The sequence below is a fragment of the Anabrus simplex genome, chromosome 1, assembly GCF_040414725.1.
Source record: "Anabrus simplex isolate iqAnaSimp1 chromosome 1, ASM4041472v1, whole genome shotgun sequence".
Taxonomy (NCBI): Eukaryota; Metazoa; Arthropoda; class Insecta; order Orthoptera; family Tettigoniidae; genus Anabrus; species Anabrus simplex.
The window spans coordinates 65366020-65385885 of NC_090265.1; the positions used below are offsets into that span (position 1 = coordinate 65366020).

Here is a 19866-nt window from a genome sequence, read left to right on the forward strand (position 1 = left end):
AGCCCGCAGTAGCCTGGCATTGTGTTGTTTGTCCTTAGTATGTGTTCCTTTCCTATTCCTGTTTTCAGTGTTTATTTGTACACTTGTACATTCCCTTTCCAGTATATTCGTATGCATATTGCTGTTGTGACTAATGAAAATAAGGGAGGAATATGTCGTACTTCTGAAGGATCAAATCTCTATTTGTCGAATTTTAAATCCACAGTTATTATTCCTATGACCTTGAGATTTCCCGTTTTTTAATTTGTGTTTTAGTGTGAGGAGAATCAATAATTAGACAAGAACATTTTTCATTATCATGTTCCTGCTGTTATTTCCTTTCATTCTCTTTTGTTCTAGATACTCCACATATTTTCTCCATTATTTGAAAAAATTGCCTGCTGAGAATAAAATACAGCACTTAAAAATGTTGTTATATGCAGAGTGCCTTTTGAAACTATACAGCATGCTTTATGCAGAGTTACGAAGGAGAAATCTTTGTGTGTGCCCATTCTCAGAGATTGTCAATTTAAAAATTGTGAATAATTTCACAATTTTTAGCAACAGAAGCAGGTAAGTTGGCTGGCCATTAATATGTATGTAATAGTACTTTTTGTTTTCCTTCTGTTTTCACTATAAAAAGACTGACTCTTGCTGAGGTCATTGGCATTTGAAGATGTTACAGCATCAACTTTGTATCATTACCACGAACCTACTACGCTGGCATAGCAGGAGGAGAGGTGATACTCCCGTGTGGCGTGTCCCAGGTAGCGGATAGGGGGATCCTAACCAGCTTGCCGGCGGACTTGAGGGAAATAAAATACCTCCTGCGAACCAAACCCACAACCCCCTGTGGGTGGGGGACACAGGCAAAGAATTCACCCATGGTATCCCCTGCCTGTCGTAAGAGGCGACTAAAAGGGGCATCCAAGGGATGATCAAGTTAGAACCACCACGCGGGGAACACCATGGGTCGCTTTTACTTGCGCGTAGTACCACTATATTGGGTACCAAATAGGTTTGTGATTAGTAGCAAACGAGAGCGTGACGGCTGTTACAGTACCTGTGATTAGTAGCACTATATGAGCGACACCATGGGATGAGGGAACCCATGGTTCTGGCTTGCGTATGATTAGTACCCACTATATGAGGAACACCACGGGATAGTACAAGTCCCTGTTGTTAGTACCCGTATGTGATGAACACCATAGGTTTGTGTTGCCTGTAAATGGTACCGCAATGTGCGAAACAGCGTAGGTCTGTAATCAATCAATCAATACTGATCTGCATTTAGGGCAGTCGCCCAGGTGGCAGATTCCCTATCTGTTGTTTTCCTAGCCTTTTCCTAAATGATTTGAAAGAAATTGGAAATTTATTGAACGTCTCCCTTGGTAAGTTATTCCAATCCCTAACTCCCCTTCCTATAAATGAATATTTGCCCCAGTTTGTCCTCTTGAATTCCAACTTTATCTTCATATTGTGATCTTTCCTACTTTTGTAAACGCCACTCAAACTTATTCGTCTACTAATGTCATTCCACGCCATCTCTCCACTGACAGCTCGGAACATACCACTTATGATGCAAATTCTTATAATTTTGTTAATTATCACCTATTCAATACAATAAAAACATAGTACAAACTTACATATTTATATTTATAAATAAACATTTTCTTCAACCACAATAAAGTTAATATAAATAGTAATCAATATCAAGGATCTGGAATATATAGGCTCACGTGCGCAGAGTGCAATTTTTCATACGTTGGCCAGACTGGCCGAAGATTTATAATAAGATATCTCGAACATGTAAATGCAGCCAAACACAGGAAACATTCTGCAATGAGTACACACATGCATGAAACTGGACACAGTTTTACAACTATTGAAAGGGATTTAAAAATGAGTAGAAAAAGGAAAAGAAATGACGGAATTGGAAAACATATACATTCATTTAGATCAACAATACAATAAAAATAAAAACCTAAATGATGAAATAGAAATAAAGAATCCCATCTTATTACAATTACCGGAACTAATACAAATACTCAAATCAGATATAAATAAATTCTATAAACATTTTAATCCGATAAAAGATAATGGCTTATTGATACAAACAAACTCAACTCCTCCCCTCACTTCTCCTAGACTATCCCCTCCACAGTCTACTGCAGCTATCAATACGCCGCCTACCTTAACTTCCCCTTCCCCCTCCCCACCAAAACGTAAACTCATCCACACTCACTCATACAACACAAGAAGTGCAAACAGGACAACAAGTAGTTCTCAAAAGGCTAGGAGTAACACCAAACAATTATGCAGCAGAAAGGAAAGTAAGTGACAATTCTTCCAATAAGATGTTATACAGAAATACAATCAAAACCATAAACATATAATTTTTATCTTTCATTGCAGATATACCAACGAGCCATTATGGAACGTTCGAGAAACTTTTAAATCCAATATCACATCAGAAAGTGTTTCATCAACAAGTTTGTTCACGAACAGTTTTACCCCATTGATAATATAAATTAATACCAATACATTTAATAAATGTTACTCCAGCAACGAGAATAAGTCTATCGACCATAATGACAATCATCAACTGCAGAAAATATTCAATACCGTTATGAAGTTTTAATGACAATTATACAAGTTAAGCAACAGAAATCAACACAACTAGCCAGATCTCAAAAGTTTTTTATTTTATTCTTATTTTTAAACAATTTTAAAAGATGTTCACCAGATGAGTTTCAGCAATAAAATGTTAGACTGAAGAAGATTTTAGACAAAAAGTGTTAGCTTAAGACATAGTTTTATTGTTGTGTGACTTTTAAAATGTTATAAGATTATCAATTAGTTTTATAGGAGCAATCTTGTACCAAAAGAATTGTTTTATGATCTTATACAATCTTAGATTAATGATAGTTTGGCTGATGATGCTCACGAAATGGAGCGAAACATGTACTATATAAACATCATAATAAATATGTAAGTTTGTACTATATTTTTATTGTATTGTATTGTATTGTATTGAAGGTTTTGCTGTTGGGGTGAAATTGGCCAGAAGTTTCCAACTCCTCTGTTTGCGTGTCAGTCCAGACTCCCTAGAATCCGACAGTCTGATTGTACTGTTCTTGACAGCAGTGAATTGGTTACCACCTGGGGTAAAAGTTTGTTTTCTAACACCCCCCATAGTACTTGATTATCACAGGTTTGGACCTAGGTCCAGTTCTTAGGACTGGAGTGATGAGTTCCAGAACATGAATTTCCTCCTGCACCTCTAGTGATGACGCTGACCACTTTGCCGCTTGCTGCAAGTCTGACGCAAAGTGGATTTGAGTTGGCTTTTCCATCCTCTCTGCCATTGAGATATGCCCTCTTCTGCTTTCGAGGCCATTGACTATTTTCCCTTTACCTCAGTTGATCCGCAGGTGCTAATTTGGCTATGCCTTCTTTACACCTGTACTGCATATCTATAGGAACTTCCCCTATCAGCCATTGGGACACGCCATGTCGGGGTTGATAGCCCCTATCCCAGTGTCTCACGCAGGGTTATGCTTAGCTCTTACTCAATTCAGAGCCAAACCCCCACGCAAGCTGACCAGGCACGGCTGCTATTGCTGTCATCATCATCATCATCATCATCATCATCATCATTATCATCAGCTAGACTAGAACGTGTTTTTGACAACTGTCTGAATGAAGAGAACTAAGATGATTAGATTTAATGTAGTTTTACTGTCTAAGTCACACTTTAATTATCTTCTGAAGTAGCATTTTACTGTATCATTGCTCCCACAACTAGTACTGTATGTGGAGAGACCCTTTTGTCGCATTAACAATATTTCCCTACCAAGGTTATTGCTTTTGCTCCTGTTTCCCTTCATTTCCATCCCTAAAACAGTTCGATATCACTCCATTTTGCAGTGCGGTCACATTGAACTTACCTGGATGTGACGCAAATGGAAATGAAGCTTCCACTGGCGCTGAACAGCATTATCGCTTTTAGGGTCCAGCGGATGAGGAATTCAAATATTTAACCCTAAGTAAGACCTTTCTCGCTTTGGATTTACAATTCATTTCTAAGAAGGAGGAGGAAAGAAGTGACATTCAGAATCAATGTTTGCTAATTTTTAGAGGTAACCAGGTGAATAGTATAATTGTTAAGGGCCTCGCTGTTGTCCAGGACCGGTTCTGTCTGTCTGTCTGTCTGTCTGTCTGTCTGTCTGTCTGTCTGTCTGTCTGTCTGTCTGTCTGTCTGTCTGTCTGTCTGTCTGTCAGCCTGTCAGTCAGTCAGTCATCTAAATTTAGGGTGATTGCCCAGGTGGCAGATTTCCTATCAATTGTTTACCTTATATTTACATTTATTTATAATTGTTAACCTAGCTTTTTCTTAAATATTTTCAATGCTTGGAAATTTATCGAACATTTCCTTTGATAATGTATTCTAATCCCTTACTCCTCATCCAGATGTTGCTAGGCAGAGAAAATGAACTCTGTCTGCAGATAAGAAAATCATCAGGACAAGGAAGTTAGATGGAACTAAATGGATATGCTTATTGAACACTTTCAGGGTATAGAAAGAGAAGGGGTGGCATTCAAGGATGCTGTGATAGGACCAGCAAGGGAATGCCTAGGAACACCAATGTGTAAAGATGGGAAAAAGCACCCATCTTGGTGGAATGATAAAAGTATGGAAGCTTGCAAAGGTAAAAAGAGGGGTACTGTATATAAAAAAATGGCTCCAAACAAGAATGGGTGTAGATAGAAAATGGTACATAGATGAAAGAGAGCAAAAGAAATAATTGCAAAGTCCAAACAGAAATCATAGGAAAAGTTTGGAACATTGGAGGTAAAACCTAGGTCAAGGGACAGGGAAACCTTCCAGGACTGTAATAAAGAAATCTAGAAAGGGAGTGAAAAGAAAAGTAATAGCATTTTGGTTGAATCAGGAAAACTCACTATAGATCTTATAGAAACACTAGACAGATCGAAGGAATATTTTGAATTTTTTTTTTGTATAAAATAATATCTTTCTGTTGAAGCACCGAACACCAAGTGCATTAGGAGGAGAACAATGAAATTCTTTAGTGGAGAGGATGATAAATAATCTACAGTAAGCAACAGGGGAGTGTCTATCGCAAATTGTATTTGCTGGAAATTTCAAAAAGCCATATGCCATAAGTAGTTAACGTTATGACTTAGGACATACCACTGGTTGAAAGAACATTAAGTAAAGAATGCACAAAGCCTAAAGACATAAAACGTCATAGTGTATCCTTTGTAAGCCAACAGTATATTCTGAACATTCTTATCCTTCCGTATGTTTTGTTGTATATGGTAATCTATTTACTAGTTTCTGTTTTACTTCTCCAGGTCGCGCCCACAATCAATGGAAGATAAGATCCTGTGCCATGTTATTATTCTTGGAATATTAGGAAATAACTTTACCCTGGATCTTGAACCACTCATGGAGTTAAAGAAAGTTAAAGGAATAAGGTGAGTTACAAAAAATATTTTCAATGAACTCGGAAATTTATCGAACATTTCCCTTGATAATTTATTCAAATCCCTTGCTCCTCATCCAGTAGTCGCTAGGCATAGGAGAGAGAGAGATAACTCTGTCTGTAGACATAAAATCATCAGAACAAGGAAATTAGATGGAAATTCAAAATCAAATCAATTCAAAATCTCTTTGTTTGCAAATGAGGTGTCTACCTCGGTGGCAAATGGTACACTAAAATACATTATTGTCAAGCACTAAATATTAAATTAACAAGAGAAGAAAATTTTTCCTATAATACAATATTATACAATTTACGCTAACAATGTTTTCTATTAAACACACAGCTCATCCTTAATAAATTTATATTGTTTACAAAATTCTACTTATAATATCTCCTGTACTACTTACAAATATAGTCAACTGATATACAGTATGTGGAATTACTTCTAATGACACTATACAACCGGTATAACATAATTATTTACATTGCATTTCTTTATTTACTATTTTTTTTTTTTTTTTAACCCGTTCTGGATCCTAAGTAGCATACCGACCTGCTGCGTCTTAACCAGAGCCCCTTTTGCCACCACTTTTCAGAGTTCCTGAAGGGCCTTCACAGCTACCGTAGCGGTCCCAGGGTCCTCGAAGTCCCCACTGTACTTTACCCCTACAGGCAGTCCCCTACTTTGGCTGTCCAAACTCCTTAGACCAGGGGATGGAATTAATTTATTCACACACATTTTTTTTATTTACAATAACCTGTACTGGTCGAATGCTCTCTAACACTTCATTTATTTTCTCTGTTGCTGTTTATTCTCTTCTTGAATATCTGTACAGATTTTGGAAAAGGATCAAACACTACCCCTGGTAAACTGTTCCACTCCTTCACACCCTTCCCAATGAATGAAAATTTACCCCAATCGCTTCTGCTAAAATTCCTTCTAATTTTATATTTGTGGTCAGTCCTGCCGATATAATTATTTTCCAACTGAAGCCTCTCACGGATATCTCCCATGCTTCTTCTCCTGTATAGGCTCTATATAATCCTATAAGTCTAGTTTTCTCCCTTCTCTTACTTAAAGTTTCCCACCCAAGTTCCTTTAACATTTCTGATACACTACTCTTTCTCCTGAAATCCCCTGTTACAAATCTTGCTGCTTTCCTCTGCACACTATCTATTTCTTTTATTAGGTATTCTTGGTGAGGATCCCAAACACTGTTTGCATATTCCAATAGTGGACGAACCATACTCAAGTAACTTTTTTCTTTTAATTCTTTGTTGCATCCTTTAAGTAGCCTCATTATGACATGTAATGATCTGTATGCTTTCCCAACAATGTCATCAATATGACCCTTCCAGTGCAAATTACTTTCAAATCTCACACCTATTTGCACTTGCCATCTTTTGGGATAACTACCTCATCCAAAGTATATTCAAATTCAGTTTTAAAGCTCCTGTTTGTAAAAGTTGTAACAGTTGATTTGCCTCCATTAACCTTCATATTATTTTCTTCAACCCATTGTTGGATACTTTCAAGGTCCCTTTGTAATTCTGAACAATCCTCAATGTTGTTTATTTCCTTATAAACAATTATGTCATCTGCATACAATCTTATTTTTGATGTTATATTGTTCCCTAAATCATTTGCGTATATTAAGAAAAGTAACGGACCGATTATACTACCCTGTGCAATTCCCTTCCAAACTTTCTCTTCCTGAGATACAATATTTCCTACTTTGACTTTCTGAACCCATGAATTTAGAAATGCTTTTATCCAACGTGTAACCCTTACGTCCAATCCTATTCCCTCCAATTTCTTTAATAATATTCCATGTTCCACTCTATCAAAGGCTTTGGAAAGATCTATGGCTATGCAATCTAACTGACCTCCTGAATCCAACTGATCTGATATGTCCTGTTGAAACCCCACCAGTTGTGCCTCACAAGAAAATTTCTTTCTAAATCCATACTGGCTCCTCATGAACCAGTTTTTATCATCACATATCCCTCTGATGTACTTCGATATTAAACTCTCCAGAATTTTACAAACTATACTGGTCGGGCTGATTGGTCTGTAGTTCTCTGGTTTCCTTTTATCACCCTTTCCTTTATAAATTGGTATTATTATAGATTCCTTCCATTCCTTTGGTATTACACTATTATTTATGACATAGTCAAAGAGAAATTTTAAATAAGGCACTATGTACCACCCCATTGTCTTTAATACCTCCCCAGTAATTTGATCACTTCCTGCTGCTTTTCCTTGCTGAAGCAGTTGGATTTCTCTGAAAATATCTTCGTTTGTGAATGAGAAGCTTCTTGTTTCCATCTGTCTCTCTCCCTCTCTATCTTCTGTTTCGGTTTCCAACTCTTGACAATCATCTACTGAATCTCTAAATTCCCTACTAAATAGGTTTGCTTTCTCAGTTTCTGTTAAATAGTGTTCACCCCCTTCTCCCACCATTGTAGGAATTTGGATTCCTTTTCCTTTTTGATTCCTGATATATGAATACAGCTTTTTCCATTTCTCTTTGTGGTCATTACCCTCTTGAAGTATGCCATTCATATAATTCTCTTTTGCTTCCTTTTTCACTCTATTCAGTTCCCTCATTAGCTGTTTTCTAGTTTCTCTACTCTCCCTACCCTCTTTGATTTTCCTGTTTACTATTCTACATTTTCTTTTTAATTTTCTTATTTCCCTTGTATAATAAACAGGGTCTGAGGTCATTTTACCCTTCTTAACAGGTACAAATCTCTTCTCTCCTTCCCAAATAATTCCTTTAAATTTAGCCCAAAGTGTATCCACGTTACTCCCTTCACTTATCCAACAACTGAATTGTGATTTAAGGTAAGTCCCAAATTCATCAACTTTAGTTTTTCTGTACAATTTCTTGTCTTGTGTAACCCTCTTATTAAGCCTTTTTGGTACGAGTCCTACATCCATTATTACAGCCTTATGGTCTCCTATTCCTTCAATTACCTCAGTTTTATCAACAATTTCCCATGGTTTAACCAAGAATACATCTAGTAAGTTATTGAGACGAGTAGGTTCTTGTACTACTTGTGTAAATCCTCCCTCCCAAATGAACTTATTTGCCAGTTTCTGTTCATGGGCTTCACTTGCAGCTCCTTTCCATTCAACTTCAGGCAAATTTAGATCTCCCCCAATTATTACCATATCATTATTATTGTTTTTACGAGTATAATCTATTATTTTTTCAAAGATTTCCATGTCTCTTTCCTCTCTTCCAGGCCTGTATGTTCCTATAATTCCCACCTCCTTCATATTATCACAAACTAATTTTATCCCTAATATTTCATCCCTTTCATCGGTAAACCATTCATGTGAACAGTAAGTTTCCTTCACCAGAATAAACACCCCCCCTCCCTTTTTATCTCCTCGGTCTCTACGATAGACTGTGTACCCTTCTGGAAATACTTCTCTATTACCCACCCCTTCTTTCAACCACGATTCCACTCCTATCACCACATCAGTCTCATAAGATTCCATCAATGTACCGAATTTTAATTGTTTATTTACTACACTTTGACAGTTTACCAAGAGCAATCTCAGACCCCCTTCCTCCCTAAAACTTGACTGATGCAATTGGGTAACTTGAAATTCCTTACTATCCTGAGTTTCTTTTTCTAGTTGACTGAGCCAGCTTGAAGTACAGCTGGCTCTTTCTACTAGTTTTCCTGGTCAGTATTATAACTCAAGGGAGTTGCCTGTTTTACAGTACATATCTTAATATTAATAAAATCTAGAACAATATTTGCTATCTTTCGTTTACCTGAATTGTTTAGATGGAGGCCATGTTTTGTATAGCAGTATCTCTCAAAACTGCTGCATTCAATAACCTGAGTATTGCGAAAATGTTTACAAATGTTAACAATATCTGTATTGACCTTGTCCACTTCAATGTTCACACACGAGTCTCTACTCAAATCATGCCTGTGGGGCACGTTCACTACAAAAACGTTAGTGTGGGTCAGCTTCCCTAGTGTATGTTTAAGTTGTGATCTTACATTCTTGGCGTCGTCGCGAGCTACGTCGTTCGTCCCACCGATGATAAGCACTGCATCGCCGCTCCCGAAGTTGGTAGTTGCTGCTTCTACATTTTCCACAACACTGCTGATAGAAGCTCCTGGATATATTTCTCCGGTTGCTGCTATATTCTCGTCGTTAATCACTCCCGCAATTCCCCTTCCTTGGCTATCACCAAACACAGCTACCTTCGCTGATTTAGGCCTAACTGGGTCTTGAATCTGAATTCTAGGCCTAAATTTTAAACTCGGCACGGCAACGGATCGCGATGATTTGGTTTCACGCGTGCGATCACTTTCTTCCAGAATTAAATTATTTAGGGCAGAAAACCTATTTCTGATGTTTATTTCCGGAAATTCAGTTGTATATTTCTTCTTAGCCGGCCATCCACGAACTACTTGACACCACGTGCTCGAGTTTGTTACTTGTACCGGTATATCACTCGAAGAATGGTCAGTCCCAAATTCTAGCGATCGCAGTCTTTCTTTTAATTCTTGATTTTCGACTTTAAGAGTCTCATTGTCCTTTTTTAGAATGTTTATAATTTCTAATACACTTTTATATTCCTCATCAACTGTTTTCGGTGCTTCGTCAACGCCGTCCCCAACAGCAACATTCCGAACACACTGCTCACAAATCCAGTCAACATTTTCATTAGTTTTTACGTCTCTAGGGCAATTTCCGCACTTATAATGCCACCATCGATCACATGAATCACACAGCATTCCATTTTTCACTAATTTTCGACATTTTCCGCACTTTTCGTCACATTTTACGGTTAATTTACTCGGAGAATAAAACACTACGTCGTCATTACCGGGCACCATTTAAAAAAAAAAAAAAAAAGATTTGCAATGTAAATGAAAGGAATATTATTCCTGGTTTTTTAACCATTTAACTTCAGGTGTCTGAAGTAGGAAAACCCAACTTAAAACTAACGATGGAAGTCAAACTATTATGTTACTTGCATATCATCAATTGATTAGCTCCCTCTGTGGATTAGTGGTAGAGAGTCAACCTCTGCATCTCAAGATCGTCATATTTCCCTGTGAATTTTTGTGTTTTTGTCATATTTTTATCTTTTTATTCCATTTTCACATACCTGCTTTCAGTCGTCTCAAAGACAGATTTTTCACATCTCCTAATTGTTGTCTGTAATTTCTTACAATTATATTTCTTAGAAATATATATATATATGTTAATTACGGATATATATATGTTAATTACTAGGGTAAGCTGTGTAGAAAGAGACAGATGCATATAAAGCGACAGAATAGTGAGCCCTCAATAAGGATGTATAGAACTAGCACCGATAGAGCGCACTGCTGTTGTACTGGGTAAGCGCAATGCACTTTTCATTTGTCTCCTGTGTACTCATGCCACTAAATATCCACGAATTTAAGTTGCTTAAATTATTATTTTCGTGACTATGCCGAGCTATTGTAGTGTTCCTCTTTGAAAAAATCAGGGAAACCCATTTTCATTTCACCAGTTTCCACAAAATAAAGAAATGAGGAAGAAATGGTTACATGCTATTAGAGGGAAAAATTTCTGGGAGAAGAATCTGATCGAAAATATTAAAGTGTGTTCCCATTTTTTCAACGCAGTGACTTCACGAAAACTTTATTGGGTAAGCGCGATTTATGAAGGGAAATAATTCCTATTTTCTACCTATAAACTGATTAGGCATTTTGATAACAACCACCGAATTTATGCGTTTGTATTTAAAGGTGAGAGAGCAAGATTAAAACCGGGCGCGTACCAGGCGAGTTGGTCGTGTGCATAGAGGTGCGCGGCTGTGAGGCTGTTATTTTCTTTTAGAAGTGAGATTATTTTGCATATTGTTTATTAATTGTGTTAGCTAGAGCCCGGAAGTTTAGGCATTTGCTAAACTAGGCAGGCAGATAAAACTTAACATTTAGGAAATAGGCAGTGAAAATGAAAATCCACAGCCTGTTGCCAGTCATTCGAGCAGGTCAGGAATGGAATTAATGAAGCCCCCATCGAGCGGTGAGGATAGGAATGGTGCCGGCTGCCGAAGCCTGTCGCACTCCAAGGGGCAATGATTAATGAATGACAGATGAAATGAAATTATACTGGAGAGTGTTGCTGGAATGAAATATGACAGGGAAAACTGGAGTACCCGGAGTAAAACCTGTCCTGCCTCTGCTTTGTCCAGCACAAATCTCACATGGAGTGACCAGGATTTGAACTACAGAACCCAGCGGTGAGAGGCTGGTGCGCTGCCGAAGAAATAGGTAGTAAAATAATTAAAATAGGCATTTATAATGACAAAAAATGGGCACTAAAATAATAAAGATGCTTTAATGTAAGCTACGTAACACACATCTAAATCACATTTTAAAACTGAATCTTACATTCCTCTGTGTGTCGTAACAGGAGGCGACTGAAAGCGGGACTGCCCACGGTTCCCCTAGCTGTGTCTGGCGTTGCTTCCAATTGCTTGTGTCAGGTTTCTCGCTGTTGCGTTTCCTATCTGACCACCCTTGGTCAACTCCTGTTCTGTTCTGACCCCGGTGGTATTATATTTGCGAGGCCTGGGGAGTCTTTCAGTTTCACGCTCTTTGTGGTCCTTCCCTTTCTTTTGCTGACACCTTCACTTTTCGAAGTATCGGACCTCTTGCATTTTCCTTTGATTAGTGTTAGTAGAGGATGGTTACCCAGTTCTACTTCCTCTTAAAACAATAATCACCACCAGCACTTAATTTTATGTAGCAAGGACGCGACCTGACAACCCTCTCAACCATTTGGCTTGTAGAGTTTTCAGTAGAGATTTGTGTAATATGAAAATATAGTTTGTGTATATGTTATTTGTTATCTACTAGGTTAAAATTAATCTGTTAAACTTTTAATACAAATCATTGGAATTATATGTTTTTTCTTTCCATTGAATAATTTTAATACGTAAGTAACATAAGAAAATATGCACAACAACAACAAAAAAAAAATAGCATTAAACTATCGAAGTTAAAAAAAGGCATTTTGCCTAACTGCCAGGCTCTAGTGATAGCTTATGTATGCTTACAAATTATCAAAAGACATTAGTGACATTGAAGTGAAACTGTTTTCTTTTAAATTTATTCTTTTCACAGTTAAAACAGTATTATAAATAGAAAGAAATCTTTTTGCATCAACATTACTACATGGAATCCAAATTGCCTCTGAACACTTGTTTTGAAAATTCTGATTATGTCAAATTAATTGCATTCAAACACTGCAGTGTCCACTGTATTTCTCTTGCTTATTTCTGTATGAGCTGTTTTAGTTCGCCGAAACCATGCACTGATTCACCTTGTACCAGATCTTTCCAAACACTCAACCTTGCACAGCTGTTTGATAAGTTTGGGGTTAATGTCAGCCAGTATGATGTTCTTTGGATCTGTGATATGTAGATTTAAGAAAACAATTCAATTAGAATAAGATGAAATCAACGAGCGAATGTTTGTTGACACCTTTAACGTTAGGCCTACTTAAGCCTGACCTCGGCAACAGCAGCGCTTTTAATGCCACAGCAATCCAGAGCAACATTATTATCCACCATCAGAATGCCATTCTCTGCATTATCAAAACCTGATTCAAATTTCTTTATCTCTCCATAGATATTTTGAGCTGTGGGATAGACAAAACCCTCCAAATTTGTAATCAGTTCTACTAAAGATTTTACATGTTCATGTCCAAACACTGCTTTGGCATGACTTTAAGGTATTTCACCACAGTTTAAAAAGCCAGTAACGTTCCCTACCGGCATTATTTATTTCTCAAATGTCCTCAGTTTTAGGAAAGGCAATAGTTTGTAGAAAGTCAGTCCCAACAGATACTGGGTGCACTGGACAGAGCAACGTTTCTTTTTTCAAATGCCTCACATTGTACTGTATGCTAGAGTGGAGAAAAATCATGAAGATAAGTTCCAAGTTTCAAATTCCTAGGTGTTTGGATAAAAATAAACATAAATATTTCCAAATATTGAGTGTGACTTGATAGAATCTGATGATGTTCTTTTAAGAACGAAACATATCATTTTTTGTTTAATAATGTGTATTTTTATTCCTTATTCAATAGTCTTTTTTACAAGTACGTTATAGTGTAATATTTTTATTGAACTTGTGTGTTTGAAAGACTGGAAACTTTTAAATTACATTTAAAAGTCTAATTCTATAAAAACATTGGTAATTTTTTAAATTTTCAAGCGTGCTTGTCCTGTAAATTGCAATTTGTCAAGAAGAGGGCCTCTCAAATGCCCAAAATCTCACGCATGCCAACTGAGGCGCAGAGGTCCTGTGCACAGTGCATCGGTCCCACTTGGCTCGGCTCGGACCAACGCCTTGTCTCTGGGCTACTCGGCTAAGCTCGGCTCAACTCATCTCGTATTTGGAGCGCTACGGAGCAAGTGAGGAAGAGGGAGACATGTGGAGTGAGCGAGTCAGTCGTGGGGAAAGAGAGAGACAGCGCTATTGCTCCAAATCGAGGAGTGGGAGTCTGCACTCTGGTCAACCAAGCGAAGTCGTCTTTTGCATTGTGCACAGCGCATTGCACTGGTGCATGCACCCTGAGAGGCCCTGGTCAAGAACCTGAGCACTAACAACAAATTTAGGGAAAGTTATAGTTCCTGAATACAAACTGCCATCATCACCACGTGTTGCCTGTGAATGAATCTGAGCATTACCACAATCTTCCTTATCACTACTATCACGTTCAAATTCACTTCCCATATTCACTTAAGCTCTCACTTTCATTAGATGAATCATTACAATATAATTCTCTTTTGACATCATCATCCCATTGAGGCAGATAATGAGGAAGCGATGTCCAGTTTTCTCCATATAGACCAAACAAGGAAGATTAATAATTAGAGCAGCACAGTTGCAAAGAGAATTTCTTCCTAATTTTATAGATGATATTTCTATCTGCTAATGGAGCCATAAAAGCAAAGCTGTACGTACCTGAGTACATACTCAGGCTGACACTGTGCTGTGGTTCTCGGGCTGACACTGAAAGAGTAAACTACCGTATTTTGCTGAATGAAAGACGACCCCCACTTTTTCCTTCAAAAAAGTTAAATCAGGCTTAAAAAGTGCTTTGTAAAATCATATGAATGTCTTTCTTGTACAGTACACATTTTTAGACTGTCTTTGTCTTCACACCAATGCCGAACATTGGCTTTAGCTATGCCATATTTTTTTTGCAGCTGCACAATTATTCTTTATTTCCGTGGGTTTAATGACCATTAACTTAATATTGGCATCATAATATCAAAGAGAACCTGTTGAAAATTCGCCGGCAATACCTGTTCCACGCGTCTCTACAATATGACGATCCATCGGGAAAATTTCCTGTTGTCTATAAAACTGTTACTTTTACTCTGTGTCAGGTACAACCAGCTACCGCTACATGTACGTCTCGCTTGCTCGGTTCGGCCAAGTTCAGCAGCTAGCGTTGTATAGGCCTAACAACAACGCAGACAGTGAAGGTCAACGAACGAATTTATTGCGCTGTGGTATAGCCATTCTGCTCTTGCATTTTACGCACACATACCTCACAATTTCATCTTTGACTTCTCTAAAGCATCGTTGTTGCGGACCACTGAATGTATTTTTTGTACAAAATCCTGAAAATTGTGCTAGAGCTATTGCATTAGCGGATGAAAGGTGCAGCTATTGTTATATTGCAGGGGTGTTAGAGCAAGCCCCACAAGTGTTTCGTGAGCTGTGAGATGGTTTTGGGAATACCATATTTGTATAGTTGACGTCAATATGGAATGGAATATGGAACTTACTGTATTGTTACGAATAAAACTCCATCTGTTTGATTACTCTAATGGCCTAATAAATGCACACACACACACACACATAATTAAAAACAAACAATTCTAACCAGTTATGAATGGCCACACACTGATTACCAGTCTATTTACAAATCTCTCTTCTGTAAACACACCCAGGAGTCCTGGACGGTTGCTACCTGGAAACGTCTATAATCCTTACTTTCACTTTCCCTCAAGTCCAGTCACCTCGTACACCCACTGTGCGTAGACAGCTGGATTGGAACACAGTGCCCCTGGCTATATAACACATAACGACTGTTCGTCGGTTCGACTCCAATGATCGTTCGGTACTTCACACAGTCACATGAAGTGAACAACAATCAGCAACAGCTCAACAGTATCCAACAGCAGGACAGTACCGACGACAGTGAATATTAACCCACGACCAATTATCCTCACGCTCACGATAACTGCTTCAATCGTTGATTCATGGCAGTCTTCAATCCACAGAAGTACACACACACACACAGTACTCTAAGGCAGTACACAGTCTTCTGTCCCGTACGCTATCTCCCATGCAGCTACTCACTGGACACTCCAACACCATAACAACAGCTCCTGGTTCAGACCTCGGTGGGACACTAGTGACAGCCAACACCTCTGTCGCCCTCAGCCCAACCACTAAACCCCAACTCACTGAGTGTCACACTGGCTCTACCTTGGAGCCCAACTGTCGCTCACTCTAACACTGACTCCCACACGGAGCCCAACTCTGACTCCGAGTCCAACACTGACTGACTCTCTGGGGCTCGTCTCCCTTTTTATACCTCGCGTAATTTGATCGAAAAATTTCACGATGTCACTGGAGGCAGAACATTCCCGTTGAATCTCAGAGAAACTCACAGGTAAGCCGGCCGGCGAGAACAATGCATGGGAAGGCCTTCCCACCCCACAAGGCAGCTGGGAGATTCCAGGTCGTCTGAGTCACCATCCCCTTCCTGGAAATACCTAAAGGAGGTACCATTGGGCTGACACGTAACAGTATGTAATAAACACCATACTTATCACATGCATTCATGATCTGGTCACCCACGATGTACAATGGTGTTAGGTGATCGTTTTGTAACTTTGCAGGTCTTGAGAGAATGCCATTTAACTGCAGTGGATATGAGAAATCAACTTGTACATAAACTTGCAATATAAACATTAGCTTATAGACATGCAGAAGAAAGAGAAGCGAGCCTGGTATCAAGAAAACCTACACACTCTTTCCAACTAGAGAATAAAGTAAGTGTAAACGAAACCACACGACTTTGACTGCTTCACACTTCTTTCCGTCTTTGTCCGTCAAGTAAATAGTCCATTTCTATATTTAAAAATACTTGTTGTTTCTGAAAGTTTGAAGTATAAAGTATTGTTCGGAAATCCCTATTTATCTGGCATCGGTAGCTGTCAGTCGCAGCTGTGAGGAAAATCACGCGCAGTTACACGACCTTGAGTCAGTTCGTTTTAATGGCTATTGTTATATAAAACATAAGCAAGGGAAACCTCTGAAAATTGGAGAGATGACTATTGTCTTAAATGTATTTAATAAGTTTGTGGAAACATATCCCGACAGTTCAATTGACGATATCATGAAATGAACATCAGAGTTCACCGGAGTGTCTGTTTCGTGTGCTTACAGTGCGTGGAAAGAATTTTGTACTACCGGCCGTGCTACCATACTGGGTAAAAAGAGGCCTTCGGAGCTTTCAGATTGGTTACTGAGCATCCGATACGTAAATAAGAGAACTCTCGCTTCTATCCACCTTGATGAATAACAATCTTCAGCCTATATTTTCTAGCTGTACCCCGGGTTTCCAAACGGCTTGTCGTAACACCAAATACAGTAGAGACAATACGACACTTCCGGATTTAGCCTTGTTAAAATGGGAGACAAGTCGCAAGTGGCACTCCTAAGTAGCTTGACCTGAAAATTCGTGCTAAATTCAAATATCAATGGAAATGTATATACAGAAATGGATAAATAAATTACATCTAGAAAGAAAGTGTTAGTTGCTAAAGCAATTCTGAATAAATGAATGAAGAATTATTTAACAGGTTATTATTTAAAGACTGAAATTAGACATATAATCAAGATGTGAAATGGACTGCTGTGAAAAGGCTTGATCTTTCATTTGTGCATTACTTTTTTAGCTTTAGAACACCTGCCTGAATGTTCATGGCTAGATTTTTCTTTTTTCTCATTTAAAAGCATTGTATCATCATATTAAAAAAATTGTCAACAAAAATATCGGCACATTCCTTACACACATGATTCAATGAATTTACATTTAAGAGCTGGACAATTTTCCTTTTAACTTAAAGTCTACTAACAGAAAGAAAATCTATAAATTTAGCCTCAAAAACATTCAACCTTTCCCTATAAGCAATACTTGCCATAATGCCATTACATTAGGGTAAAGCAAATTTGCATCATCATATTGTTTCAACAAAATATGTATGGTACATTTCTTAAATCACCCATATTTTCGTCAGTGCTTGACAACGCATTACGGTGTTCCAAATGGGGTAACTTGGAACACAACCAGCCACACTCATATGCATATGTATTTTCCTGAATTAAATCAAACCCACAGATCACACCTAAAATAACACATCAGTATTGAAGGTTAACTGCTGCACTATACAATAAAATATGCATATTATATTTTAAGCCAGTTAAAATATGGGTCGAGCAGGTCAGAAGATTATGAAGTACTATAAAAATCTCTTTGTCACTGGAAGAATATATATGCAAACACAATATTACTTACATTTTCTTGTCATGAAGGAAACTGAAGAAAGACCGCGCATTCTTCTCTACTTCATAGTTACTGCAGCCAAACACAGCACATACCTTTCCCCTCATGTTGAGAGGAGATATCAAGGAATGACACACGCTACTGTTTAATTATGTCAACTCACTGAAAATGCATAAAGAACACCAAAAACTTCACACACAAATATACGTGCTCTTATGACAGAATCAGTAGTTCTCAGGTCAATCCGCTAGAGAGAGCTCTAATAGCTGTCCCTCGATATCTCGCTGTGTGTCGCGTATTGTCTCTACTGTATTTGGTAACACTTTCAACCGACTTCAACTTTATCGATATAGTCTCTGTTAGCCTCGTTGCACAATCTTCACTGCTAGGCTATGTTTACAGACTCTTTTTTTTGCTAGGGGATTTACATCGCGCCGACACAGATAGGTCTTATGGTGACGATGGGATAGGAAAGGCCTAGGAATTGGAAGGAAGCGGCCGTGGCCTTAATTAAGGTACAGCCCCAGCATTTGCCTGGTGTGAAAATGGGAAACCACGGAAAACCACTTTCAGGGCTGCTGATAGTGGGATTCGAACTTACTATCTCCCGGATGCAAGCTCACAGCCGCGCGCCTCTACGCGCACGGCCAACTCGCCCAGTTTTACAGACTCTTACCCAAATTAAAAGTTATACTAATATAAGGACATACATGTTCAATATTCCCTAACTAAAAATCCTTCTTAAAATGCTGTGTTCTTACATCTTAATTTACCAAACTCACATGATATTCACAACTTTATTTTACAAATTATATTATGAAAATTTCCTAACCTAAATTTGAAAGATCGTCATTTACAAACATTTCCTAACCTGAAATTGGGTGGTTGTACTTCTATATGGTTATAATATTCAAACATGTTCATATGTCAATTTTCATTTTTGTTCATAATGACGTAAAGAGCAGGCAGTGAGACATGTGAACACGTGGAGTGATACAAAATGTTTGTTTATGTCTACTTTATTCTTTTGTTGTCTACACGGCACCGAAGGGCCTATTTGCAATTTGCCCAAAAGCATCAGGATTGGACAGAGGAGTGGTGGAGGCAAGTTCTTTTTACAGACAAGTGGAGATTTAAACCTCAGATCTTCAGATGGGAGGAAAAGGGTTTGGAGGAGACGAGGGGAATGTTATGCTGTCTGTACCTTATCGTCAGTGATGGCATATGGAGGAAAGTTCATCATGGTGTGGGATGGTATCAGCTCAAACATGTGATCTGAGCTGTTAATCATTGAAAACAGAGTTGTGACTGTATTGTATTGGGGAAGCTCTCCGTCCACATGTAATTCCTTGTGTTCCTTACATAAGCGAGAACTTCATGTTGATGCAACCCTGTGTTGTTTGATGTGTGTCAGACTTCCTGGAAGAGGTGGAAATCTTTAGTTCAGAGTGGAATGCACAGAGCTCCAACCTTAATCCCATCAAGCATTTGCAGTATATAGTTGGATGTCGTGTTCATCGATGAGCTCTCTACAACCTGTGTGGACCTCAGGCAGTGTTACTGAAGAATGGGAAGCAGTTTAGCAAGTTGACATTTGCAACCTAATTTCAACCATGCTAATCAAGCTGTATTTTAACCAGGGTTCGTAACACCTCTTATCGAGTATTGAAACTGAATGTGCAAGGATATTTTAAGAGTTGGATGTGAAAAATTGGAATAGAAATTAAAGATTTCCGTTTAATA

General features: G+C 38.3%; 1 protein-coding gene across 2 annotated transcripts in view; it reads left to right on the forward strand.

The window, feature by feature from the left end:
• Polr1E (RNA polymerase I subunit E) overlaps positions 1–19866 on the forward strand; it is a 107459-nt gene that overhangs the window by 69594 nt on the left and 17999 nt on the right. The window contains exons 4-5 of one of the 2 annotated variants that reach the window (XM_067156185.2): positions 340–552; positions 5359–5481. In XM_067156185.2, coding sequence (XP_067012286.2) covers positions 340–552; positions 5359–5481 — 336 coding nt within the window. The remainder of the gene's footprint in view (positions 1–339; positions 553–5358; positions 5482–19866) is intronic. The other variant, XM_067156190.1, reaches the window with a different exon arrangement.